The sequence below is a fragment of the Monocercomonoides exilis genome, assembly GCF_001643675.1.
Source record: "Monocercomonoides exilis strain PA203 chromosome Unknown scaffold35-1074681, whole genome shotgun sequence".
NCBI lineage: Eukaryota > Preaxostyla > Oxymonadida > Polymastigidae > Monocercomonoides > Monocercomonoides exilis.
In genome coordinates, this window is record NW_027150580.1 from 83,434 (window position 1) to 109,272 (window position 25,839).

General features: G+C 36.6%; 7 protein-coding genes across 7 annotated transcripts; 4 read left to right on the plus strand and 3 right to left on the minus strand.

The window, feature by feature from the left end:
- Positions 1-958: 958 nt before the first annotated feature.
- MONOS_10913 (uncharacterized protein) lies at positions 959-2,376 on the minus strand (the record flags this gene model as incomplete). The annotated part of the gene is made up of 1 exon (XM_067863400.1): positions 959-2,376. One exon carries the CDS (start codon positions 2,374-2,376, stop codon positions 1,198-1,200), a length of 1,179 nt encoding a protein of 392 aa, XP_067723823.1. The 3' UTR covers positions 959-1,197.
- Positions 2,377-2,768: 392 nt separating this feature from the next.
- Positions 2,769-8,725, plus strand: MONOS_10912 (uncharacterized protein; the record flags this gene model as incomplete). The annotated part of the gene is made up of 8 exons (XM_067863399.1): positions 2,769-2,783; positions 3,016-3,121; positions 3,190-3,298; positions 3,537-3,661; positions 4,208-4,447; positions 4,525-4,606; positions 4,685-6,471; positions 6,639-8,725. 8 exons carry the CDS (start codon positions 2,769-2,771, stop codon positions 8,723-8,725), a joined length of 4,551 nt encoding a protein of 1,516 aa, XP_067723824.1.
- A 1,350-nt stretch (positions 8,726-10,075) lies between these two features.
- MONOS_10911 (putative multimeric flavodoxin WrbA) lies at positions 10,076-11,229 on the minus strand. The gene is made up of 5 exons (XM_067863398.1): positions 11,149-11,229; positions 10,979-11,076; positions 10,791-10,919; positions 10,532-10,742; positions 10,076-10,467 (listed from the first exon to the last, which is right to left on the minus strand). The coding sequence occupies exons 1-5, from the start codon at positions 11,190-11,192 to the stop codon at positions 10,353-10,355; spliced, it is 597 nt and encodes a 198-aa protein (XP_067723825.1). The 5' UTR covers positions 11,193-11,229; the 3' UTR covers positions 10,076-10,352.
- A 2,500-nt stretch (positions 11,230-13,729) lies between these two features.
- MONOS_10910 (putative Peptidase family S41) lies at positions 13,730-16,926 on the plus strand. Its single transcript, XM_067863397.1, has 2 exons — positions 13,730-13,874; positions 13,960-16,926. Exons 1-2 carry the CDS (start codon positions 13,758-13,760, stop codon positions 16,708-16,710), a joined length of 2,868 nt encoding a protein of 955 aa, XP_067723826.1. The 5' UTR covers positions 13,730-13,757; the 3' UTR covers positions 16,711-16,926.
- Positions 16,927-17,007: 81 nt separating this feature from the next.
- On the plus strand, positions 17,008-21,310 carry MONOS_10909 (uncharacterized protein; the record flags this gene model as incomplete). The annotated part of the gene is made up of 10 exons (XM_067863395.1): positions 17,008-17,040; positions 17,091-17,171; positions 17,219-17,368; positions 17,423-18,475; positions 18,559-18,618; positions 18,881-19,268; positions 19,412-19,653; positions 19,765-19,845; positions 19,943-20,697; positions 20,917-21,310. 10 exons carry the CDS (start codon positions 17,008-17,010, stop codon positions 20,960-20,962), a joined length of 2,889 nt encoding a protein of 962 aa, XP_067723827.1. The 3' UTR covers positions 20,963-21,310.
- A 98-nt stretch (positions 21,311-21,408) lies between these two features.
- Positions 21,409-22,360, plus strand: MONOS_10908 (putative mannosyl-glycoprotein endo-beta-N-acetylglucosaminidase). Its single transcript, XM_067863394.1, has one exon. The coding sequence runs from the start codon at positions 21,437-21,439 to the stop codon at positions 22,070-22,072; it is 636 nt and encodes a 211-aa protein (XP_067723828.1). The 5' UTR covers positions 21,409-21,436; the 3' UTR covers positions 22,073-22,360.
- A 289-nt stretch (positions 22,361-22,649) lies between these two features.
- MONOS_10907 (putative leucine-rich repeat protein) lies at positions 22,650-25,833 on the minus strand (the record flags this gene model as incomplete). The annotated part of the gene is made up of 5 exons (XM_067863393.1): positions 22,650-22,751; positions 22,852-22,906; positions 22,982-23,415; positions 23,752-25,450; positions 25,520-25,833. 5 exons carry the CDS (start codon positions 25,831-25,833, stop codon positions 22,650-22,652), a joined length of 2,604 nt encoding a protein of 867 aa, XP_067723829.1.
- Positions 25,834-25,839: the final 6 nt, after the last annotated feature.

Consider the following 25,839-nt stretch of genomic DNA (forward strand, 5'->3'; position numbering starts at 1 on the left):
TCTCGCCGACGCTCCTCGTCCGCATGATGCATCTGCTGCTGACGCTTTTTGAGGAAACTGAGATGAAGCATGCGATGGACGACTCGTATTTGCTGCTGCAGAAGGCGGCAGAGATCGAAGAAGTGAGGAACAATAACAGCAGCAGCAGCAGTGGAGGAAGAGGAGGAGGAACAGGCAGAGGAGCCAGTATAAAGAGGAAGAATGCGAAGAAAGAGAAGAGAAGAGAAGAGAAGAGGCAAAACAAGGAGAAGAAGAAGATGATGATGATGGAGAAGAAGAAGCATAAACAAAGAAGAAGAAGAAGAAGAAGAAAGATGATATGAATAAATTTTATTATTGTTATTTTTATTATTGGAAGAAGACAAAGAAGAAGAAGAATACGAAGAAAAATAATAAAATTTATTCATATCAGCTTTCTTCTTCTTCTTCTTCTTCTTTGTTTATGCTTCTTCTTCTCCATCATCATCATCTTCTTCTTCTCCTTGTTTTGCCTCTTCTCTTCTCTTCTCTTCTCTTTCTTCGCATTCTTCCTCTTTATACTGGCTCCTCTGCCTGTTCCTCCTCCTCTTCCTCCACTGCTGCTGCTGCTGTTATTGTTCCTCACTTCTTCGATCTCTGCCGCCTTCTGCAGCAGCAAATACGAGTCGTCCATCGCATGCTTCATCTCAGTTTCCTCAAAAAGCGTCAGCAGCATATGCGTCATGCGGAAGAGGAGCGTCGGCGAGAGAGAAGAAGAGCAGACAGGAGAGGCTAACAGGATGTTGGAGGAGGAAGAAGAGGAAGAAGAGGAAGAAGTGGAAGAAGAGGAAGAAGAATATGTTTGTGATGATGATGATGAGGCAAACAATGATGCATTCTGATTAAATCAAGCCCAGCTCTGTTTTATCGATTCAACAAACATCGCTTCATCCTCGCTCAATTCAACTTTCTCAAATTCATCTTTCTTTTTTCCTTTCTCTTTCGAATGTTCATCTTTTTTCTCTTCCTTTTTGCTTCTCTCTTTCTCATCCTCTTCATCGCTCGACACTTCAATCAATTCGTTTCTTCTTCCTTTGTTTTCTTCTTTTTCAACTTTCATTTTGTTTTCGCCTTTTTCTTCAATCTTTGTTTTCTCCTTCGCTTTCTCCTCTGTTCCCTTCTTCTCCTTTCGTTCCCTTTTGCCTTCGTGTTCTTCCTCTGCCTCCATCTTTCTTGCCTTCATCGCCTCTCTCTCTCTCTCTCTCTCTCTCTCTCATTCACTTTCCTCTCATCCTGCAGCACTTTCTCCAGACAACCCACCACTCTTCCTCTTCCCAGCACAACAGAGTCCACAATGTGGCGTATCTCCCTTTTCCTTTTCAGTTTCATCTTCCCCTTCGATCCCGTCTCAGCAGCGGTTCCATCTTCTTCTTTGCTCTCTCTGTTTTCTCTTCCTCCTCCAATGCTTCTTCCACCACCACCACCACCTCCTCCTCCTCCTCCTCCGTATGCATCTCTCGCTTCTCTTCCCTCCAGCCCCAAAGAAAATGCCGTAAAAGACGAGTTTTGGAGTGTTGTGCGTGCTTCCCGGAGAGCAAAGGGGACCAGCCCGCGTGCAGCAGCTGATCGCCCGCCCTGATACGACTTGGCTGACGACAGGCCAGAAAAGGAGGAGATGAGCGAAGACAGCGGAGACAGCGGCAGAGGTGGGAAGCAGCTTCCTTTGGAGAGAACAGCACACACTTGGGGCAGTGTTGGACATAGGCGAGAGAGAGGATGCAATGACGACGATGATGATGATAATGGTGAGGACGAGGAAGAAGAAAAAGAAGTGGAAGAAGATGCCGTCAAAGCAACTGTGGAAAGAAGCTTTGAAGCAACCTCTGGTGAAAGAAGACCAATCAGAGCAACAAGAACATCGAAATGAGAAGATGAAAAAGACATTTTTGTCGTTCTTGTATTCGAGATTGGAAGAAGAGAAATCTGCTTGGCTGAATCAAAAGGATCAAATGAACGTGCAAAGAATAGAGTGAGGTCGTTGCACAGCAATGAATTCTCATCGAAATGCTGGCTGAATGATGCGAGAGTGTTGAACAATCTCCTCGAAGAGCCACTTTCTGTCTGCTGCTCAAATGTTATCTTTCCCAAAAATGGAACTGAACTCTGGAAGAAAAAGGAGAGGAGGTTCAATGACAAACGCCGCACTGCTGGACGAATGTGGGAAAGGCCAGTCAGCAGTGCTGTGCGAAGAAGAGGGAGCTGAAGCGATAATAAGCTTCGCTGAGATGTTTTCACTGGTGAGAATCTGTCTTGTTCCATAGAGACTCTTGACTGCACAATCGATGTTTGTGTGATAGTTTGAATCAATTTGCTAAATGCATCCCTGACTGTTGGTTCTTCGTCAAACAATTTTGCCATCGATTCTTCGATAATTCGCGAAATCGAACAAGTCAGAAAAAGAACGGATTATCGCCATATGTTTTGACCAGCTCTATAAGTCCATTTAGCGCATCTTCCCTCATGTGAAAGTTATAATGAGTTAATCTCGAAAGAAGATCTTCTATATTCAGATTTTCTGATGTAACAATTTCTTCCTTTTCGCTTAATGCTTTCTGATGTTTGAGATGCAACATTTTTGCTCTGATAGTCCCTGATAACGTCTTTGATTCCTTTGGTTTCGGAGTTAATTGAGTTTGTTTCCCTATGTGAATGATTGTTAATGAGTAATCGTCGAATATCTTGTAAATTTCTTATTGTTCAGCATTATTGTGTCTTTCATTGCGAGGAATGCCTAATAAATTGCATGCTCAATGAAATCTATTGGAGTTTGCTGAGTTGCCTTTGCGGAATGTCCATTGGAAATGCCTCAATTAAAACAGCAGATCATTTGTCTTTCCGTCAAACATATGATTTGTCCGATGCAAAACGCCAGTTTTATTCTCATGCGAATCGAAAAATAATGAGCTTAAACTATCTTTTAAAGGCAAATATTAATTATTTCTAAAAATTATTAAAAAAATAATACAAACTGAAAATTCGCGTCTCGGAGTTTCAAAGCCTTTGGTAGCAATTCTAGCGTTTGTGTTCAAAGACGATTGTTCGCAAGTGTTGCTTGGGCTGAAGAAGAGAGGCTTTGGAAAAGGATTTTGGAATGGATTTGGAGGTTTGAGAACCATAAATCTTTGATTCAAATTTTTCAATGTGATGTTCTGTGCAATAATTTTGTTTTAGGCAAATTGCAAGCAGGCGAAACTATTGTTCAAGAAGCAGTTCGCGAATTTGTTGAAGAGTCGGGCATCAAAAAGAATGAAATTGACCTCCAAAAGCGAGGGATAATAATGTTTGAGTTCAAAAGAGCAGAAAAGCCCTCTTGGTTTTTTGAAGTGCATATTTACTCAACAACTTACAACGATGAAGAAATCGTGGAAAGCGAAGAAATGAAGCGAGCGGTTGTCGGATTCCAAAATACCATTTGAATCCATGTGGGAAGATGATCGCTTTTGGCTTCCCTGCGTTCTCAGAGGTGGGTACATCATGAGGTTCTATCCTTACGATGACATTACCAAAAACATGTTAAGTGGCATCACAGAGATCGTTTTGCCGAATGATCCAAGATTGTCTGAACTGGATTTGGATGTTGCCAGCCAATCATCAACAGCATCGCCTTCAGATTCCAGAAATGTCCAAAATATAGAACAAATACGTTCGTTGTACCAGACAGATTTCCCATGGATTTTCGTCAATGGATTGCAACTGGTGGATTTTTCCAACATTTATAAATAAATATTATTGTGTCAATAACATTATGTCATTTATAATTCTCTGTTTCGAAAATTCTGTTGAACAACTTTTTTCATATATTCGTTTTGCCCATCAGGAAGCTTTGATATTTGTTAATAATGAAGAAACAAAAAGAAAGATAATTCATGATCAGTAATACCATAATAATATTGAATAAATCATTTGATAATTAATTACGAGATTTGGGCTAAATTAAAAACGATTCATGATAATTTCTCGGTAATGAATATAAATTTTGATGAGGATTTATATGAGAAGATTAAAGTGCGCATGAACTTGTATTTTATTTGCTTTTTGAGAATATTATTATTTCTATTTTAAGTCTCCAAAAGATGCAGATGAGGTTATCAAAATGTTACATGTGATGAGGTTTGAAGTGGTAAAATCAGAATTTTTTTGCTTTAGATATTTCGTTTTTTTTTTAAAATTTTGAGTGATGCTATAATAGAACAACTTAAAGAAGGAAATGCTGCTGCAGAGGATTTATTTGAAAAACTAGAATATCTGGCAGGCGAATGGTCAGAAGGTAAGTGCGTTTGCTTGGAGATGTCATCCTTGCTTTTTGAAGTTGCTCGCGAAGCAAATGAAGTGGAATTTTTTATAAAAGTATTGAAGTGTTATGACCTGATACTTGGAAGTCAAGAAGTGGATATTTTTGTTAAAGCAGAAGAATCCATTGAATTAGCATGTTTGTTGGTTTTTTGTTTTGACATTGAATGATGAGTTTCTTTTTTCTGAAATTTTTTCTTTTTTCCTTTCCCAAAGTTAATATAATCCAAAAAGGAAATGATCAAGGAGATTTTGAATTTCTAAGTTATGCGTTATCTATAAGCTTAAAGATATGTAGGTTTGTAAATTATTCGTGATTTTTTTTAATTCGTTTATGTTTTTTTTCAATATCACTTTGTGATTATTCTTTTTGAAGACTATCAGACAATGATGAGATTATTAAAAGAGCAATAAATATTATTTATCAACTGATTGATGGAAATGACCGATTTTTGTGTCGAAAAGGGAACGACATTGTTGAAGGAATGGCTATGCTCATCGAGGAAAAGTGTCTTTCAGTGCAGTACGCTCTACTTCTGTCATCTGTGATGGAAGTGATGCTGAGCGAGAAATCTGGAGTGTGCAGAGAGATGATTATAGGGAGCGAATTGGGAGGATTGCTTTTGAAAGAAATTGAGAAGGATGGCTTGTCAAAAGAGAGTGGCAGGATTCGTCTGAAGCTGGTGTTGTTGTCTCTGGTTGATGGAATTGCAGAGTTACAAGACAAAAACGAGATGGCCGTTGTGAAGAAAAGAGAACAGGAAGAGAAACTATTTGAGATGCGAAATGAAGATTTCGGAACTGTAGAACATTTGGAAGAAGATGTGAAGGATAAAAGAACAATTGGCAGATCACAAACGCCTCCACCGTCAAATAAAGTTGTCTCAAAGCCAAAAAGGAACAAAGGCAAATCATCGAAGCCAAAGAACAAGAAAAGTCCTTCTCCTCCTGTCACCCCTCCAATAACTCCTCCAATGACTCCGCCAGCATCACCTCCACTGGCATCTCCATTCACTCCGCCGATGACTCCACCAACTTCTTCTTCTCGCTCAAAAAGGAATTCACCTCCTCTGTCACCTCCACAGAAAGCGAAAATGAATGCTAATGAGAATAAAACACATGAATTTGCAGAAGAAATCTCAAATGCAGATGATATGAAAGCTGATGTTGCAGCAGAAGGCAAAAAAGAAACTGAACCAGAAGGTGCAGATGACTCAGCGAATGAAGGGCGCATTGTGACAATTCTTCACATTAAGCTGCTTTTGAAGTGTGTTGAATGTTCAGACAATGAATTGAAAGCGAGGGCACTGCAGACGCTTCACAGAATTCTGTGTGGTGGTGCTGTTACCGAGCTGTTGGATGAAGAAAAGAGAAGTGATGATGTCGAGTGTGTGATGGAGGAAGACAAATGGGCGGACGAAGAAGGAGAGGAAAAGAAATGTGCGTTTAGTAAATATCGTGAGAAGATGATTGAAGAGCTTCAAAAGGAGAAAAAGCGGCTTTTGCAGATTTTTGTGGATGCAAATGGATTTTCTGCTGTCAGAGCATTCATTGAAAAAGAGACAGAAATCAAAGAGACAGAAAATATGAAAGAAAAAAGAGAAAAGACTGAAATTGAATATTCAGAGATGAAAGCTGTTGACCCAACGAAAGAAAAGTTAGATGAAAGGAAAATCACAAATGAAAAAGATACTCAACCCTCGTTTTCATCATCTTCGCTATCATCGTCATCATCATCATCCTCCTCCTCATCTTCATCATCATCTTCTTCTGTGTTCTCGCTTTTTCCTTCATCCTCTTCAATTGATTCACAAGCATTGCCTTCATCGTCTCAAGTTCGATCAGCAGTCCCTCCATCCGTCTCGTCTTCTTTCCTATTTCCCCCTTTGCTTCCTTCAGAACTCAAATCAAGCTGTTCCTTTTCAAAGACATCACTCTCTTCGTTGAGTGCATCTGTGTCTTTTGGATTGTGCGCAGACAGTTTTCTGCTGTCGTCGCTGGAGATGTGCAATGAGATTCTGTTTTCAGCACTGGAATGGATCAAACAGAAAGACGAATGCAGTTATGTGTTGGAGCAGTTTAACACGATGCTGAAAAGAAACGAAAGCAGAAGTTTTGAGGAACGAATGGTTGGAGTTGTTGAAAAAACAGTATTGGCACAAGGTTTGTAAAACTCTCTTCAAATGTCTTTTAAAAGCTGTGTATTTTTAATTTGTTCGATTTTCTATTCCTTTTTTTTCACACACTTTTGTCTATTTTTCATTTTTGATTTGTTTTAACAACTATTAAACTTGCTGTGTTTCTGTGCCAATGCCCTGAACTTTGTCTAGAAACAGCTCAACAAAATGAGGATGGGCCAAACTGGATTGGAGGATTTATTGAAGCATTGAAAGAAATGAATGTGAAAGAAGATGCCTGTGTAATGACAAATTGCTTGTTATTGGTGAAGAATCTTGTTCAACTTCTTAAAAAACGAAATGCTAGTGAATGTGGCGCGAAACAGCACTTGTTACTGTCTGCTTCTTCTTTTTCCTCCTCCTCTGCTGCTGCTGCTGATAATCTTATTCTTCAAAACAGCCAGCAAACCAGCATTGAAAGCAACGAGCAGTCAAGTATTCCTGTAATCATTCTGTTGGAAACCCCTTCAAGTGCATCTTCTTCATCTTCATCTTCTTCATCTCAATTGCAAATTTCATCCGCTTCTTCAACTAATCATCCGCTGTCTGGTGAAAAGCGCCTTTCATGTTTAATGAAGCTTTTGAATGAATGCGGATTTTTGAATCTTTGCAAGAATTGCTGTGATGTCATCCTTTCTGGAAAATTATTCGTTGGGCTTGCAAAAGACAATCAAAAGGATCAAAGTTGTTTGTCTTCAAGTGATGCGGATGGGGCAGATATAATGCCAAACTCACTGGAGAATGAATCAAGCAACATGGTTGGCGTTTCTGAAATGAAATTAATAATTGAAGTTGCTGATGTTTTGAATGAGTTGTTGCAGTTTGATTGCAAGCAAATGGCAAATATGGAACAAGTTGGCTTGACAAAGGCAATATTTGATTTGTTCGACGAACTGAAGAATGAATTGAAGTGCAATCAAGAAGATGCAAAAGATGAGGAAAGGGATGAAAAAGTGAACAGTTCAGAAAAAGAAGAGCTGAAAGTTGAAATTGAAAGAAATGAAAATCTGAAATGCATGAAGAAGAGCATTCAACGAAAGGCATTTTCAGTGATGTTGCCTCTGATTGGGGAAATGATGAAAATAGATGCAAAGCAGGTCAGCCATTTCAGTGTGGAGAATGAAGTGAAAGCGATCTCAAGTGAATTGGAAAAGGAGAACATTAATGATGATGTTATGCTTTGCTCATTTGGTGTGGTTAATGCAATGCTGAAAAGCAGCAATCGTTCTGAAGTGGGGAAAGAAGTGGTGCAGAAGAGAGGATTGCACATGTTCATTGAATGGGTTGGAGTGAAAAAGGAGAATGAGATGAGCAGTATGGAAGGCAGACTATTTGACGAGATCATGAAAGGGACAATAGCCTTGTTGAAGAAAGAGAAGAGTAACAATGCGAACAAGAAAGTGCGGAGGCTGTTTCTTCTGCGCTCTGTGAAGGGAATAACAGCGAAGACTTGCAGTGTATTGATCGATATCGCGAAGAATATGAGCGAAGAGATTGGGGCTGGAAATGTGGCAGAACAGAGAAAAGTTGTTGGACTAGTGATTGCTGTGGCAAGAGCAGTTCCGAGCGAGAAAGCGAAGTGTGACAGTGTTGTGATTGGCATTTTGGATTGGCTGCAGAAGGCGCATGCAGATGGGTTCAATATCATTTTCAAGCAATTCCTGAATTCGATCCCTGGACTCAGAGAGATTGTAGTGGCTGAACCTTATTTGGGGAAGGTAATGACTTGGCTGAAGGAAGGGATTACAGAGAATATCTCAACATGCTATGAAAATATCAATGCGATTTCTGCGATGATCAATGTTGCAGCTGATGATAGGGATTTGGTTGATTATTTGATGGTGCCTTCTTTTTTGAGCAAATTGAAGCTTTTCTCATTTTCTGCCATTTCCAAAATGGCAATGCTGACAAGTGCAAGAAAAAAAGAACTCATTGATTCGATTTGCCACATCCTCAGAGAAATCTTATATGATGGATTGTATTATCGCTACAATACTATAAAAAATTATAATACTAAAGAGTTGAATGAAATTGGTTTCTTTGAAGAAGATATAAAAAGTCACGATTGTGTATGTGCAGAAATGTTGTGCACTGACTGCAATGTTTTGTGTGAAAGAAGCGAGTCTGTGATATATTCATGGATTAGCAATTGTGTAAATGCAAGAGAAAAATGTGATATGGAGTTATTTGTGCTTAATGTTGCTGCATTTGCTTGTATGATGGACAAAGGTGTGGATTAGAAATATATGTATATTTTTATAAGAGAAATGATAATAATTTATGATTATGGGAAATGGCATGTATATGATATAATATTTGCAATTGCAAAACTTGCATGCGATAAAATAAGATATTTTTTGCAATGTTCATGGACATGTTGATTCCTTTTTTCATTTTCCTGAATTCTTCGTTTTGAAATTTGAATTTTTCATTTTAATCAATGTCATACTTTATTGCTCCTTTTTTTTTCAATTGATAATTTATAATCTTAATTTTCATTCAGTAATAATTCCCGACAAAACAGCGGACTATGAATTATGGAGAATTAATCGTTGGGATCATCAGACTCAATCATTTGACTCCACAGCTGTGCTTTTGTTTTCCTTTCTCCAAAGTTTCGATCCAGCCACTCAGTCACACACCGTTACTAGGTCTTATTTCTTTCTGCTCCAGGGTCTGCTAAAATTCGTTGAGAGGAACAAAGAGCTCTGCACATTTATGTCGCAGCACCTGATGAAACTGTATCCTCTGAGAATGAAACTAAATAATGAATTGTGCAACATGTATTCGATGTTGTGCTTCCAGTTCCTGATGAACAGAGGATTTAATGCTGAAACGGATGAAAATGTTGCGATTTTGAATGAGGGAATGCTTCTTCCAACTGTTCTAAGAAATTACTCTTGGTATTCGTGTGCCTCTCACCTGTTATTCTCCAACATTTCTCCTTATCGCGAGAGGTACAATTTTGATGATGCTTATTGTGCGTCTCCACAATTTATAGAGTTGATTATTAATGTTATCATGGATTCTGCATCTGATATTTTAGCTTATAATGCTTATGTTGAGCTAATAAAAGGAATGAAAAATAGTGATTATTATTTACTGCTTGTAAAGAATGGCGAAGAAGTTGGCTTAAATGATGCAGTTGTTGCTTTCAAAGTGTGTTTTCACCTTCAACCTGCAGAAACAGATTATTTCAATTTGCTCTACTTCAATTCAGAATTGTACGTCAAATATTTTCCTAGATTTTCTTTCGCTTGATATTTCAATGAACACTGTTAATCACTTTTTATTTGAGAAATCAGAATTTACAATTTATGATAATGTACTGAAAATACTATGTTTTGTGATCTGTTTGTTTATATGTTTTGATTTTATTTTTAATGTTATTTTTTTAACCTTTCTTCTTTGTTAAAATTCGAACAAATTTTAACATAATAAGCTGAGATTTAAATTAAATTTTTTATAAAAGTATTGTTTCTGGTTCAGTGTTTTAAATATCAAACTCATTTTGGAATATTTTTTTAACAAATTTATTTTTTTGAAGGAATAATTATTTTCTCGCATTTCTTCAATAAATAGATGTGCGAAAGTCATTTTCAGGTCTTATTACTTTTCTAATTTCTTCAAAAAAACTAAAATAATAAATGAAATGAAAAAATACAATTGAAACAGTCTTAAATATCTCGAATATTATGTTTGAATACACTTTGTGCAAAACTTTCTAACGTAATTCTGATTTCATAATTTTCACTGTTGAAAATGCTTCGCTCGGCACTTGTAAATTAAACATTATTGTCATCATCATAAATAATAGTTCATTTCGGCTGGTAATTTAAAGGAACTGGATGAAAATAAATTGTGGATTTATGCATGAAGCTTTTGAAGCAAAAACATCATGTTTTCAACCAAAGTTTTTGATGTCGATGCCCAGTCTTCATCTTTCTTTATTGCAGAGGCGCTTGAACCGAATGCTTCACACCTTTAATAAATAATATAAACAGAAATAATTCTCTTTAAAACTTTTAAAAATGATATTTGTATACCATGAAGCAGAGCTTACGATATGGATGCCATTTACAGCAAAAAATTGATGAATTTGATTAAATGCACCCATTGTTCCACTGCCCATAGCTGTAACGAGAGCAATTCCAATTTTGTTTTTAAGAGGATCTCCATCCACACTAGACATCCATCCGCATCTATCTATTAACGATTTCATTTCTGTGCTAACGCCTGCACAGTGAGTTGGAGAAGCTATGACAAGAATTTTCATATGCTCATTCAAGAAAAAAAAGTTCATACCAAGAACTATCACATCTGCTTCTTTCATTTTTGCATACCACGAATCAATCGGATCACCTTCTTTTGCCCTAGCGCAATGTCCTGTCCCAGAGCATTTGTTGCATCCATCACAACCTCGAACGCAAGATGCTGAAAAATTCCATTCAAAATAAAATTTTGAGTAAAATGAACAAATATTTCAGCAGTACCTGTTCCAACCATTATCATTTCGCATTGTACATTTTCCTTTTTAAGATCATTAAACAGCATTTCAATCATCGCAGTTGTGCTTCCTTCGGGATTTGGACTGTGTAAAATTGCAAATTTTTGTCATAAGCTTCGTGATTACATTATATCAAACGAGATTATAAAACCATACCTTCCATTAAAAGCAATAACTTTATATGAATGACCAGATGACATTTTTGTTTCCACAACAATATGAAAAGAAATCTTTTGTAACCATAAATATTTACCTCGGAGAAATTCAAATTTCAAAAATTACGAATTCGTTAATATGTTATTCAAGAGATAATTTTTTATTTGTAAAACCAATCATTTGAAGAATACAAAGTTTTCAAATTAAAAATAAAAAATAGCTTTATCAAATTTTATTTTTTATTTTATTTTTTATTTTTTGTGTTTATTTTTTTTATTAGAAAAAATCTTTTTTGTTTTGAGAAAAAGTTTTTGTTCGGAAAATCAATATTTCATGATTCATCTTCAAAATGCATTTTTTGTTTTATGTTAACGAAGAAGTTTTCAAAACATTTTGATTTGATTTCAATGATTGCTATTTGCAGAAATGAAAATTCAATTTATAATGGAATCTGAGTTAGATTAATTAAGTTCAAAGTGGTACTAAATTTTCATCCACTTGTCTTAATTTTTTTTGAAAGTTCCTTTTGTTTAATTTTCAAATAAAATAAAAATTTCGTATTTCGATCAAATTTTTGTTCTCACTCACAAAATTTTTCTGCAATGAAAACAAAATCTTGACAATGTTATTATTTCCATTTTTGTGAAATTTGTGAGTGGGAACAAATATTAGATCGAAATATGAATTTTTTTTTTTTTGAAAATTAAACAAAACAAACTTTTTCAAAAAAAAAAAAATTGATTCTTTGCAAAAAAAGATTGAAAGTCCTTAATTTACACAAAATATTCAAATTGAAAAAAATGATCGTGAAAACGTGAGTCAAAAATAAACGTATATATTTCTCAACGAAAATGAAAAAACAGTTTTGAGATTAAAAATTTCCACACTTTTCCTTTATCAAATAATCAATTTCGTGAGGTTTCAGGTCAATTTCAGAATGGCATACTTTGATCAAATTTCAGTTCCATCAAACAAAGATATGCAGCAATGTGAAAATTTTAATCTCAATGCTAAATCGAAAAATTACAATCTCAATTCCCGTAAATTTTCTGCGATTTTTAACGGAAATGAGTCAGTAATAATATATTTCTATTTCTTCAAGAGGTTTTTTTTACATTATTTCACAAAACATATTTTGTCATTTTTTTTTGCAAATGGGTTATTATTTTTGAAATCATATTTTTTCTGTCAAAAATTTCGGTTGAAAATTTTCTTTTGTATATCAACAAAAAAATACTGAAGAGTGAAAAGGCCTGTAAAAAACATCGACATTTTTATTAGAACTTAAACATTTGTATATAAAACAGTTGTGACAAATACTCAAAAAGAAGACATTATCTCTTCCAAAAGACAAACAACGTTTGAAAAATCGTCACCCCGAAAAAAGTTATGATTTCAAAAATAATGTGCCAAATAAAAAATCATCTTTCGAAAATTTTCTTTTTGAAAAATTTTCAAAGATGTTTTCAAAGGTTCAAATAAGATTATTAAGACGAATTGAATATGTGGGTTATTATTTTTGAAATCATAACTTTTTAAGGGGTGTTGGTTTTTCAAAGATTGTTTGCAACTGAAAAGAGTTATTGCGTCTTAATGAAAAATTTCATCAAAACCATTTCAAAAACAAATGTTATAGCTGAAATAAAAAAAATCTCTTTAATCAGTGTTTTCACTTTTCAGTGTTCATTTTCTAGTATTCTGGGAAATTTTACGAATCGAAAATAATGAATAAAAAAATATGATATGGGTGATTATTTTTCAAATCATAACTTTTTTCGATGTGTTTGTTTTTCAAAGGTTTTATTTCTTTTCAGAGGAACTATTTATTTAAAAGAAAAAAGTGAGTGAGTTGAAAACAAAAACGATGTTTGTGATTTTATTCATGAAAAAATTATCTTTGAAAGAAGAAATGACTTTTTTGTGTTCATGAAATAATATTCAATGTGAATTTTCAAAACGAAATTTATGAATGGAAAAATATGGATTCGAAAATAATCACCCATAACAAAAATGATCACACGTTAAAAAAAAAAAAAAAAAAAAAAAAAAAAAAAAAAAAAAAAAAAAAAAAAAAAAAAAAAAAAAAAATCATTTACACTCAAAATTTTATTATCTAAAAAAAAAAAAATAATCACAATAATTTGTTTTAATGTCTTATTTTTTATTGTTGAAAAATAGAAAATACAGATGATTAAAAAGAGGGGAAATCAAATTAAACACACATATTGTTAGAAAATTCAAAAATGGAAAAAATTATATCATGAAATCGAATTGAAAATATGAACATCATAAATGTAATATCTCTCAGCAGTTGTATAAATATATATTTGAAAAGGATACATAAGTGTAAAAGATTCATTAAGATTTGCATCAAACAATTTGAATTTTGTTTCACAGAAAAATCTTCAAATAAAAAAAAAAAGATAAATAATAAATAAATATTTTCGAAGTGAAAAAAAAATTTTTTTGTATTGAACTGAATTTTCATATCCTCAAACAATTATTTATGTTTTAATATTTTTTCCATTCAATTTTTTCCATGCATATCCTTTAACACTTAAATATCTTCATAAAAAATTTAGGGTAAGATCAAACGACAATTATCAAAAATGCTTTTAGTAAGCATACTAATTGCTTTTTTGTATGCAGATGACGATGAATGTACATTCGAAGCATTTGAAATAGCAGATCACGAAAAGGTGTTAAAATGCCTTGAAAAACTTCCAGTTTGAAAATTCGTTATGTCTTTGCTGATATTGATTTCTTTGAAATTTATTTTTTGTTAAATTCATTGTAATTTGTAAAATTTAGTATGATAAAAATTCTGATGAGACGAAAAATCTTATTCCGACAATGAAATCTTACTTTAGCGGCTATGTTTATCGAGACTTTTTTACTCATGCTCCAGAACCATATACAAACACAAGCTTTGATTTATTAAAGAAGCTTGATGAAATAGAAAAAAGGGATGATATAAAAAATGGTTTGGAATTTCACCAAGAACTTGCAAGTGCAGTTCGTCAGATGAGAGATGCTCATACAGTGTATCATTATCCGTGCAGTAATTTATTTTTATTTTCGTTGCCATTTAATGTCAAGTTTGTTGTTCCCGATGCTTCAAAGCCAAAAGACATTATTGTTAAATTGACTGATTCTAACTATCTACAGATAACAAAGCAATATTTGGATAAGGGAAATGCTGATCTTCGAGATTATGTTGTTGAACACATCACAATTCCCGGATTTAACACAGACGACGATGGACAGAAGCCTGAGCTGACAATTGCGGAATGGGCGGATGCGCATTGCATAAGCTATCGTTTTCCTGCTGCCTCACTGAACATTGCGCTTCGGCGAGATTTCCACATCCGCTCACCATCCTGGCACACCATCCCCAGGCCCGAAGAGAAGATCCGCTTTGATCTGAAGAAAGGGAACACGATTGTCAAAGCAGATCTGCCGTGGCTTGCAGTGCCTGTGGCATTTGTGAAAAACACTGAACACATGCTGAATGATCTGTGTGGGCTGAAGAAGGAGAAAGAAGAAAGAGAGAAAGCAGAAAAGACAAAAAGAGAAACAGAAGATGAGAGCAAAATGATAGACAAACAAGACAAACAAGACGAACAAGACAGAAAAGAGAGAAAAGAGAGGAGGCGGAACGAGTTTACGAGCTGGCCGACTGACGAAGACATATCGCCCCAGCTGAAGAAGATGAACGAGCGATTCAACAAGCAAGAAAAGCCAGCAGACTCCAACAGAAAAGAAAGAGCATCGTCTTTTGAGGCAGCAATGGAGAATGAACGGAATGTAGAAGCAAACACAGAAGCAAACACACAGTCAAACGAACTTCCGAAGATGGAGAAGATCACAACTGGGACGAGCATCAAGGGGTTTATGGTGGATGAGTGGAAGATCGGGTATCTGCATGTGTCGACGTTTATGCCCAACCCGGATGAAGAGCAGCAGTGGATAGCCGACTGTGCGAAGACGATTGTGGAGACGCACAGGAGAGGATACAAACTGGTGGTGGACTTGAGGCTGAACGGAGGAGGGTCCATGCAGCTGAAGGTGTTTCTGATTAAGCTGATCTTCCCAGACGCTTACCCAGCAGCGATGCGCATGCAGTCGATTATGAATGGGCCGAATTTCGTTTTTATATCGTCGTGGCTGGATCCAGACATCGCAGCGGAAGATGACAGCTTTGTGGCTGATTTCTACACGCTGAAGAGGAAAGGGGTGATGCCGCTGGTGACAGAACACACGAAAGTCGAAGGGGAAGACAGGATTCAGACATACACGAGCGAATTCACTCTGTCATTTGACGAAGGGTTTTACAAGATGCAAGACAAATACGTTCCCCGGGAGCTTCAGAACAAAACGCTGTTTGAGCCGAACGATGTGACGCTGCTGACAGATGGGACGTGTGCGTCTGCGTGTGCGATCTTTGCGAAGACGCTGAGGGAGCACAAATGGGCGAGGGTGGTTGGATTAGGGGGGCAGCTAACAAAAGAAGATATTCCGTTTGACTGCGGGACGGTGGCTTCGGGGAATGTGGTGACGTCGACAGCGGCGGAGGAAGGAGGAGAAGAGGAAGAGGAAGAAGAGGAGGAAGAAGAGGAGGAAAGAGAAGAAGAGAAAGGAAAATTCTGGAGAATGTTTGGAGGGTTACAAGGGAAGAGAAGTCTGAAGGGAAAAAACATCAAAAATATCAAACAATTATTACTCAATAACACACATTCTTCTTCTTCTTCTTCTTCTTCTTCTTCTTCTTCATTAAATTCTTCCTCTTCCTCTTCTTCTTTTTCCTCTTCTTCTCCTCTCCCCAATGATCTTGAGCTTCCCCTCCCCTTTCCCCGCGAATCTCAATATCTTTCCTATGTGATGACACGCGCCTTCTCCTACAACTACGCCAAATTGAATGAGCTGCTCGAGTTTGAGATCCAGCCAGTGGATGCAGTTTATCCGCATTACCCGCAGATGCATGAAGAATACGCAGATGACAAGGAATACACGGGGTATAGGCAGCTGCTGAGCGATGTGAGGCCGCTGGTGGAGAGGTGCTATGATTGGGAGGTGAAGGTGGATGCGAAATGCGAGGGAAAGAGGAAGGAGAAGGAGAAGAAGGAGAAAGAGAAAGAGAAAGAGAAGAATAAAGAAGAAAGAAAAGGGTTGAATGGAACAATAATTTCAAAAAAAGAAGAAGAAAAAGATGAAAAAGATGATCAAACACACGAATTATGGGGATACGTTTGCCGGAATGGCGCTTGGACCGAAGAATGTGCGTTTGCCCGCTGTGAATATGGGTATTTCCGGACGAAAGAGGGAAAATGTGCAAAATCTCCTGTTGTGCCACGAAAAACAGCGAAACCAGAGAAGAAGAAAGAGGAAGGGTATGTGACACCTCTGAAGTCTATTGTGAACATGGTGATTGTTGTGATGGTGAGTGTGTTGGCGGCGGGGCTGATCGTGCTGCTCTTCTACTGCCTGTGCAGGAACACGAACGTAGTCAAGGCAGGAGAAGGCGATCCTCTTCTCTCTGGGTCGTTCATAAAGCAGAGTTAAGTCTTATTACAAATTTTATTTGTGAACTAAATACTTCGAGATTTGTCATAATGGGAGGCAACATATTTTTATTGTCTTTCGGAATGACTTTTTTAATTATTATGATTTGAATTCTAATAATTAATTTAGGAGTGTTATTTATTTTTGTTTTGTTATTGATTATTTCAATAATTTTTTGATCTAACCTAAATAAAATTACAAAACAATTTATCATTTTATTTCACATGTAACTTAGTATACAGTCAAAATAATAAAAATTAAACAATTTTCCGATAACTTCAAGATAACTTTTCCGTAATGCACAAGATGCTATTCTTATTTGCAATTGTTGTATGATGTTTTATCAGTTTTTAAATCAAAAATCTTGATTTTCTTTAAAGACGTTTTCTTCATCCCAATTTGGAGATTTTGATGCGTACCTTTCCATGATTGATCCAAATTCTTTCCCTCCTCAACCAACGGTTTGATTCAGTTTTCAACTTTTTTGCACTTTTATTTTTTTTCACAGAGAAAACTGGAACAAAAAATGATTGAACGTTCACCTTTTCAGTTTGAGGAGGAACGCATGCATCAAACGAGACTCCCTTTTGGTCTTGATAGAGAATTTAACAAAATTGATTGGTCTATGGATCCATCTTTTACTGATTCCGTAAGAGAAGTATGCTATTGTCAACAAATTCAAGTTTCATTGAATGACTTTTATTGTTTTTAGTCAATGGAGGAAGTTCACGAGGCTGAGAAAGACCCTGTTCCTCCACCTCCTCCACCACCTCAAAGAGTATCTCCATTTATGCGAGCCATTTCACAGACATCATCACCTTTAATAGCTTCTCTGGAAGATAAGAGCTCAACAGATGAGCAATCGAAGAATGAGAAAGTTAAATCTGTTGAGGAACACGCTTCAAGCAATGAGGAGGAGGAAGAAGAGGAAGAAAAAGAAGAAGAGAATGATGATATAAAAGAGAAAGGAGATATTCTTATTGGGTTTTCTGTGAGTTATGATCAGAGTGACGCGAAAACGTTGGATTTCATCAAACAGAACTTGCAATCCAACACAAAAGCAAATAAAAAGACTGATGAAAACGAAAAGAAAGAGAAAGAATCTATTCCAGTTGCTTCAAAAGATGAAGAAGCAGAAACAGAAGAAGAGGAAGAGGAAGAAGAAGAAGATAATGATAATGATGATGAAGAGGAGGAAGAGGAGGAAGAGGAAGAAGAAGAGGATGAATACGATAACAATGAAAAAAGGAGGAAAAGAAGAAGAAGAAGAAGACAACGAAGAATAGCTCATTCTGAATATCCCGACGATCCGGTTCCCTTATTTCAGAAGCATCGGAGGAGTTTGTCCGGCAAAAGGGGAGCGAAAGGGAAGATGCGAGTGGAAGAGACGAGTGTGAATGTGAAGAGGGTTGTGGTTGAGCTGGAAGGAGGAGAGAGAGAGGCAGAACTGATACAGCACGGAAAGACGATGATGATGAACAAGGGAGGGGAGAAGGAGAAGAAGGGAAAGAAGGGAAAGGAAGAGAAGAAAAGAGAAGAAAGGGAAAGAGAAAGAGAAGGAAAAGAAGAGAAGAAGAAGAGAAAAGAAGAAGAATCAGCAAAACTGATTTACTGCAGAACAAACAAGGATTGTCCGAATGTTCCAGGCGGAGCACGATTTTTCTGCAGAAAAGAAGGAAAGGACGTTTGCAGTGCTTATTCGATTGGAGTGTGTGAAGTTCAACCAATGAAAATGCTGTGTGAGCGATTGCCAAAGGCTACAGTGGTTTGTTTTCTGTGAAATGTTAAATAAAAATATTTGTTTTATTATTATTATTATTATTATTATTATTATTTCTTACAATACAGTGTGGCTGTGGAAACAGACAGTTTATTAATAAATGCGATGCAAATGCACATGGACAAAATGTTATGCATAATGGGCGTTGCCATCTTGCAGCTTTTAATTCCACAAAAATTTGAGCGGGAAAAAAAATGAAGTGAGTATGAAATATCTACTGAATATATGAAAAATTTTTTATTTTATCAATTTATCGACAAAAATTAACTAAGAATTTATTTTTTTCTTAAAATATATTAGTTAAGGTTTATTTTCAATATCGATACCAGAATAATAAAAATGAAAACATGAATTTCTGTAATTTTTATTTTTTGAATTTGATGCTTTAAGAATGGGTATCTTGATCCATTTTTACTTTCAAATTTTGAAATGTCGAACTTTGATGTGAAAGAAGTTGTTTACGCAAAATCTGGTGCTTGCTATTATAAAGCAGTAATTCTTGAAAACAGAGTTGTTGATGGCAAAACTGAATATAAGATTCACTATTCAGGATGGAGCTCTCATCATGATGAATGGGTTGCAACTGCTAGATTGATGAAGGATACTCCTCAAAATCAAGCGCTGGCAAAAAAAGTTTATCAAGAGGCATTGAAGAGTGCTGCAAGCAAAAAGCAATCTTCAAAGAAAGGAAAAAAATCAAAGAAATCAAATTCTTCAAAAGATGAAGATGATGAGGAATCAGAAGATTCAGATTCAGATCATGAAGACAGAAAAGAAAGTCTGATTATCCATGCTTTGATTATTGTTGTAAACCTGCCATTCATTTATATTTTAATTATTTTTTTGAAATGTTATTTCAAATTTTTATCTTTTTTCTTTTCAAAATGTTTCGATTCTTTCAATGCGCTTTATTCAAAAAAGGGAAAAAGTTACGCAGTAAATCGACTTCGAAGGCTGGAAAAGACCGTAAAAGTGGATCAAGTGGCAGCGAAAGAAGAGCAAAAAGCTCAACAAGAAGAGCAGAAAAAAGAACAGCAAAGGGAAATGAAAAAGATGAAGAAAGTTCAACACGTTCAAGAGCAAGTGGAAGATCACGAAGAGCTTTGAGAAGAGGCGGAGATGCAGAAGATGACTTGAAGAACTATGAAAGTCGTGTTCCAAAAGTTTGAAAATAATCTTTAATTACAAAAAAATATGTCAATTGCTGTTATCTTTTATCCTTATTATTTTTAAATGAATTGCTTTTTGAATGATAATTATTTTTTTCTACTAAGGGATTTTTGAAAGAGATCTTATTGCCAGTTCTGAAAGATCATTTTCTGAATGACATGCTGAAGACCACCATGAAAGGAGAAGTGTGCCTCTATAAATCTGCTTCATTTTTCAATATAAGAATTATTATTTTTTATTATTTAATTTTCTCCCTCCCTTCCCATCAACCATTTCGATCAGACCATTAAATCCCCCTGCTCGCCCAATGTGCGTGAGATCCTGTGCTCCTACATCATCGACCGTGTCATCAAGGATTTCGACGGAAAAATTCTGGAAGCAGGCGAAGTGCTGAATTTCTCCGATGAGGTGGAAAAATACTTCAACGTGTTTCTTGTGCAGTTTCTGGTGTTCAAAGAGGAAGAAGCGACGATCCAGAAAGTGGAAGGCGAGGTGAAGGAGAACCAGCTGCAGCTGGCAAAGTCGGAGCTGCCGAAGAAGACGCTGGGGCAGATGGCGAACGACTGGCTCGAGGCACATGGTGATGCAGACTCAGCTGTGCAGTATTTGCGTGCCCTGCGCGAGGCTGCACAGAAAGCGAGCGCGGAATGGGAAGTCGAACCTGCAGCCGCATCTTCTTCTTCCTCTTCCTCTGCTTCTCCTTCTGCTGCTGCTGCTTCATCTCCTTCATCGTCATCGTCATCTTCTTCTTCTGCTTCTCCTTCATCATCGTCTCCATCAGCAGCTGCAACAACTACAACACCTTCTGCCTCTTCATCCTCCTCCTCCTCGTCTTCCCCTTCTTCTGCTGCTCTTCTGAGTGGAGGCGACGTGACTGTAAATGTGCCATCAACCGTGTCGACATTCGCAGAATTCTTCGGAGCTGAGCATCTTTTGCGTCTGATGGTGAAGTTGCCGTCGCTCATCGACCGGATGGAAGACCTGAACGACCAGAAAATCAAAGACGACATCAAACGCAACCTGGCAAAATTGGCTGAGTTTGTAAAAATTTTGAAAAAAATTTCTTCTTCTTCTTTTTTTCCCCTGTCTCTCTTTTTGTATGAGAGAATGCTTATTTTTAATTTTATTACTATTTTTTTTTTAATAAATGATGTTTATTTTTCATATTTATTTATAATTATTCAATATTTATTTCATTTTATTTCTTTCCTCAAAAATTTGATATTATTCCATAAAATAATTTTTTGTTCTTTCAGATTTATGGGCAAGCACAACGGACTTTTGTTCGGGGAATCTTTGTAACCAAATTCGGAAATGCTTTTTATTAAGCCTATCAAATAACTCATATCTTTTATATCTTCTTGATGATGCTTCCATTCTTTTTAATTTTTTTTAATCTCTTCATCCCACAGTACTTCTTAACAACGCTCCCTTCATAAAAGAACGATGAATTTCTCTTATTAAGTAATTTGTTCTTTAAAGTCGCTTTTTTTAATTACGCTTCCTTTTTCCACTGATCTTTTTTGAAACTTGTAAGTTCTTGTTTGTTCCATTACAACTTTTGAGAAAGTAGTTTCAAGTGCATTTACATTCTTCTTTTCTCTTTTTCATCTTGGCAATAAATTGATCTCAGTGCTCCTCATAAAAAAATTTATTAAATTTGTTTCCCGAGTGATATGTGAAAATGGAAAAGTTTGATTTCCATTAAGAAATGGAAAAATTTTTGAATATTCAAAATATGGGATTTATTAAAATTTATGGTTAAAGATCATAAAAATGTTTGCAAAAGTGTTGGTTTTGTTATTTGCACTGTATCGTGCTGAAGAAGAAGAATTTGAAGTGCTTCCAAATGGAAAAATGGCCGTTGGAACATTTTTGTCAAAATTGAAGCGTGTGGCTAACAGCTACAAAACTGTGTATGGATGGGGAACCTTTGGACAACCCTTGTCACAAAACCTTATCAACCAGAAAAGAAACCAATACCCAAGCTGGTGGAATGCCAACAAATGCGCACAAATGCAAAAGTTGCTCGGACAAGGATATTTCTGCTTCGATTGTGTCGGTTTGATCAAGGGAACGCTGTGGGGATGGAACGGAGATGCCAGCAAAGCTAATGGTGGAGCAAGCTATGGATCAAATGGAGTTCCCGATATCTCAGCTGATTCCATGATCAACTACTGCTCTGGTGTCTCAACAAGCTTCAAAAATCTTGTTGCAGGTGAAGCACTTTGGATGAAAGGACATATTGGAGTATATATTGGCCAAGGAATGGCAATTGAGTGCACTCCAGCTGGATCAAACAATGTTCAATACTCATATGTTCAGATGGACAAAGCTAATTCGAGAACAGAACTTGATGGATTAACTCGTCGCTGGACCAAGCATGGCAAGCTTCCATACGTTCAGTATTAAGAAGCTACCGTGAAACTCATAATTTGTTTTTAATTTTTTTTTTATTTTTGTTTCTTAATTGGTTTTTTATATGCAAAGTTTGTTTTTGAAGAAAGAGTTCCATTCTTGAAAAGTTATTTTGTTTTCAGATCAAAAGATCAGAGGTTCATTGCGCTAATTCATATTTTTTTTGTCGGTTAGAGTTTTGTAACACATTTGACCATTAAACATTAAAAATTTTTTCAAACTTAAAAAAAAATCTGAATGAAAAATTGCAAACACTTGGATGAAATTAGCAAATCGGGAAAATTTTTTGCTTTTATAGAAAAAACCACTGTTTTTTCCCAAAATTATCCTGCTTACAAATAATAATAAGTGTAACTCAATTATGAATAAAATTCAGAAAAATATTTGAATAACGAAAAGTATCAAAAATGTTGCACGGAACAAAATTTTGAAAGCTAAAAAATTCGTACCAAATAGTTAAAGAAAAAAAAAAAAAACATGACAATTTTGGAAGTTTGGAAGATAAACAATGAATAAATAAATTGAAATGAATTTTATACGAAATGAAAGTTATGATTCAATATCAAAAAAATTAGCTCATTTCTCTCAAAAAGTTCAAAATGGCTTGAGTTCCCTTTTGTGTGATTGCCCTTCTTGGAAATACAAGTGGGTTGCCATCAACCAATAAAGATCTCTATTTTAAAATTTTATTTTTTTTAAAAAAAAAAATAAAAGAGAACATAATCAATTGTAACAGTAAGTGAAGTTGAGAAAAAATAGAAAAAGAGACAAACCAGTTGAGGTAATTCAGTGAGTTGAGATACAAGCCTTGTTATTCCATTGTTTGATCTAAGAAAACAAGCAAGCAAATAAATTATTCAAAATACATAGAAAATCAAAAAGCAATTGAGAATTTCAACAAACATATTCAGCTGCTCCAAATTCTGCAAAGAGTTGATCTCAGCCGGAATCTTCCCAATTTTGTTATCATTCAAAAATAAGTTTCTAAGCGCTGTCATTTTCAGAATTGGTACCGGAAAAACGGTCAGCCCGCAAACAGAAAGATCGAGCGAAGAAAGGCTGGTTGACCACACACAGACAGGAGGAGGGGCGTTCATCAGAGTGAAAAAGGAGAAGGAAGAAGAAGAAAGAGAAGAAGAGGAAGAAAGAGAAGAAGAGGAAGAGGAAGAGGAAGAGGAAGAAGAATGAGGTGTTATATCAGCTGATGTGGCAAAAGGAGGAGTGACTCGATGAGACGCAGAAGAGAAAGAAGAAGTTGTTCTGTTGGAAGATGCCGGCAGAGCAAACAGCTTCGGATTGGCTGCTAAGTTTAGTGTTGTCAGCGGAATTGAAAAGAACTGGGAGAAAAAAAAAGATTTGATAAAAAGAAAGAAAGAAATAAAAATATCACATGAAAAGATTTGATAAAAAATTGTTAATTATTTCGAAAAAAATATGAAATTCAATAAAAAAACAAGTGCTTGAATCAAAAAAGATTATCAAAAGTATTTTCTTAATGCATATAAAAGTTTCATCAAAGTATAAAAAAATATAGAAACAAAGAAGAATTTAAAATAACTTCCTCTAATTTCTCCATCCTCTTTCTCTTTTCCCTTTTCTCCTCTCTCTCTTTCCCCTTTTCCCTCTTTTCCCTCTTTTCCCTCTTTTCCCTCTTTCCCTCTATCTCCCCACACCGATTCTGGCAGTGTACTCAATCTATTTCTCACTGCAACCACCTCCTTCAAACACGGCGCCTCTACCATTTCACTCGGAAACGTCGCAAAATTGTTCTGTGACACGTCAATTGTCTGCAGCACAGCAAACAGCCCAAACGGAAACAAGGTTAAATTATTGCTGCTCTGATTTTGTGCTCCTTCTCTCTTTCCCACCCCCAAATTCGAACGTGCAGAAGCAAAACGAGCAGAACTCGACGCCAAACCAGAAGCAGAAGCAGCTGAACACGAAATGGTCGGCCCCACAAGAAACGACTCCAGCTGGTTTTTGGACAAGTTGAGTGTTTTGATGCGGGCACAGGCTGTTTGCACGGCGTCTGGGATGAAAATGAGTCTTCTCTCAGACAGCAAAAGAGACTGGGAAAGATGGGCATCGCGAACAACCTCGACAATCTCATCGGCTTTGGCTTGGCGCGCAGCAGCGACTGGAATGGAGGAGAAGGCGAAGGAGGAAGAAGAAGAGGAGGAGGAGGAAGAAGAAGAATGTGTTGCAGAAGAAAGAGAACGAGATGAACGAGAAGGAAAAGAAGAAGAAGAAGAAGAAGAAGAAGAAGAGCCATATTTCCTTTTCTCTTTCTCGTCATCATCATCTTCTTCTTCCTCTTCCTTCTCCCTCTCCCCTTCTCTCTCCATCTCCTCCCCAACAGCCCTCCTCTTCTTCTTCTCCATCTCCTCTGCAAATATCTCCACATCCTCCTCTCTCATCCGCATCTGCAGATACTCCATAATTGCAGGTGTTCCTTGTGCCAGCACTGCCTGCCGCATCGCCCTCAGCTGGTTCCCTTCCACCTGCAAAGACTTCAAATGCCCGCTCATCAGCCCCAGCCTCACCGGCAGCTCTTTCAGCGCATTGAGCGAAATGTCCAGCGTCCGCAGGCTTGTGAGGTCGGTGATGGCAGACGGAATGGCAGAGATTTTGTTCTCGCGGATGTGCAGGTCGATGAGAGAGGTGATGGAGAAAAGGCCATCGGGAAAAGAAGAAAGGCGGTTGCGGGAGAGGTTGATGGTGGTGAGGTTGGGGAAGGGGTTGGATTGAGGAGGGGATGATGATGAAGAAGAAAATGATGATGATGATGATGAAGGTGAGGCAGATGATGACAACAGGGTTAATGGAGGAAATGAAGTGAGCCTGTTTTCCATAAAGTTGATTGTTTTCAGGTTCCTCATTTTGGCAAAGAGGTTGACTGGCAGAGAAACAAGAAGGTTTGTCGAAACATTCAGTTCTTCGAGAAGAGCACAGCTGCCAAGCGATTCCGGCAGTGATGTGAGGCGATTGCAGGACAAGTCGAGGGATTTCAATGTGTTTGCAAAATGAGAGAAAAACATATCTGGGATAGTGGTTAGTCTGTTGTGGAACAGGTTCAGATCACTCAACGGAGACGGAGCTGCTCCGACTTTGGGGAGATTTTCAGATTCATCTTCGTCTTTTGGATCGCTTGAAAAAGATATGTGATCGTAGTGATGATGAATGTGGGATATGCCGCGGAGATGGGCAGGGAGATGTGCTTCTTCATCCATTTCTGAATGATCATGAGAAATAGAGAAACTTGAAAAACCTGGGGGAAACGGCAGGGCAGGAAGTGCAGTCAAAAAGTTTTCCTTAATGTGAAGAGTTACAAGCGAAGGAAGTGTGAATAAACGAGGTGAAAGTGCATTCAACCTTTTTAAAAATTCAATGATTATAAATCAAAATAAAATTTCACAAAAAAAGAAAATTGTTCGAGCAAACTTGTTACGATTTAATCTCAACTCTTTCAAGAATGGAAACCCAAGAAGTTCATCATCTGAAAGGAACTCTTCAAATTGATTATCACTTGCATCAAATAGTTCAAGTCCTTCTCCAACATTTTCTATACTCTTTGGTAAATGTGTTAATCTGTTGTTTGAAATGAATAGCTTTTTTAATTTTATGACTTCCCACCACTTTTCTTCTTCGCTGAGCTTTGAATTAATGCTGATGATATCTGCTGGTAATTCTGCAAGACCACGATTTGATAAATCTAGAGATCCACTTTTTCGAGCAAGTGAATATGTCTTTTGCATTTCCAA

Bases quoted from the DNA above. Each gene is read 5' to 3' on its own strand.
- MONOS_10911 (XM_067863398.1), bottom strand. From the start codon at position 11,192: ATGTCATCTGGTCATTCATATAAAGTTATTGCTTTTAATGGAAG. The intron at 10,743-10,790 runs GTATGAACTTTT...TTCTTGTCATAG, and splicing joins AGCAGATGTGATAGTTCTTG to CTTCTCCAACTCACTGTGCA. The intron at 10,468-10,531 runs GTATACAAATAT...TATTTATTAAAG, and splicing joins ATCGTAAGCTCTGCTTCATG to GTGTGAAGCATTCGGTTCAA.
- MONOS_10908 (XM_067863394.1), top strand. From the start codon at position 21,437: ATGTTTGCAAAAGTGTTGGTTTTGTTATTTGCACTGTATCGTGCTGAA.
- MONOS_10910 (XM_067863397.1), top strand. From the start codon at position 13,758: ATGCTTTTAGTAAGCATACTAATTGCTTTTTTGTATGCAGATGACGAT. The intron at 13,875-13,959 runs GTTTGAAAATTC...TGTAAAATTTAG, and splicing joins AATGCCTTGAAAAACTTCCA to TATGATAAAAATTCTGATGA.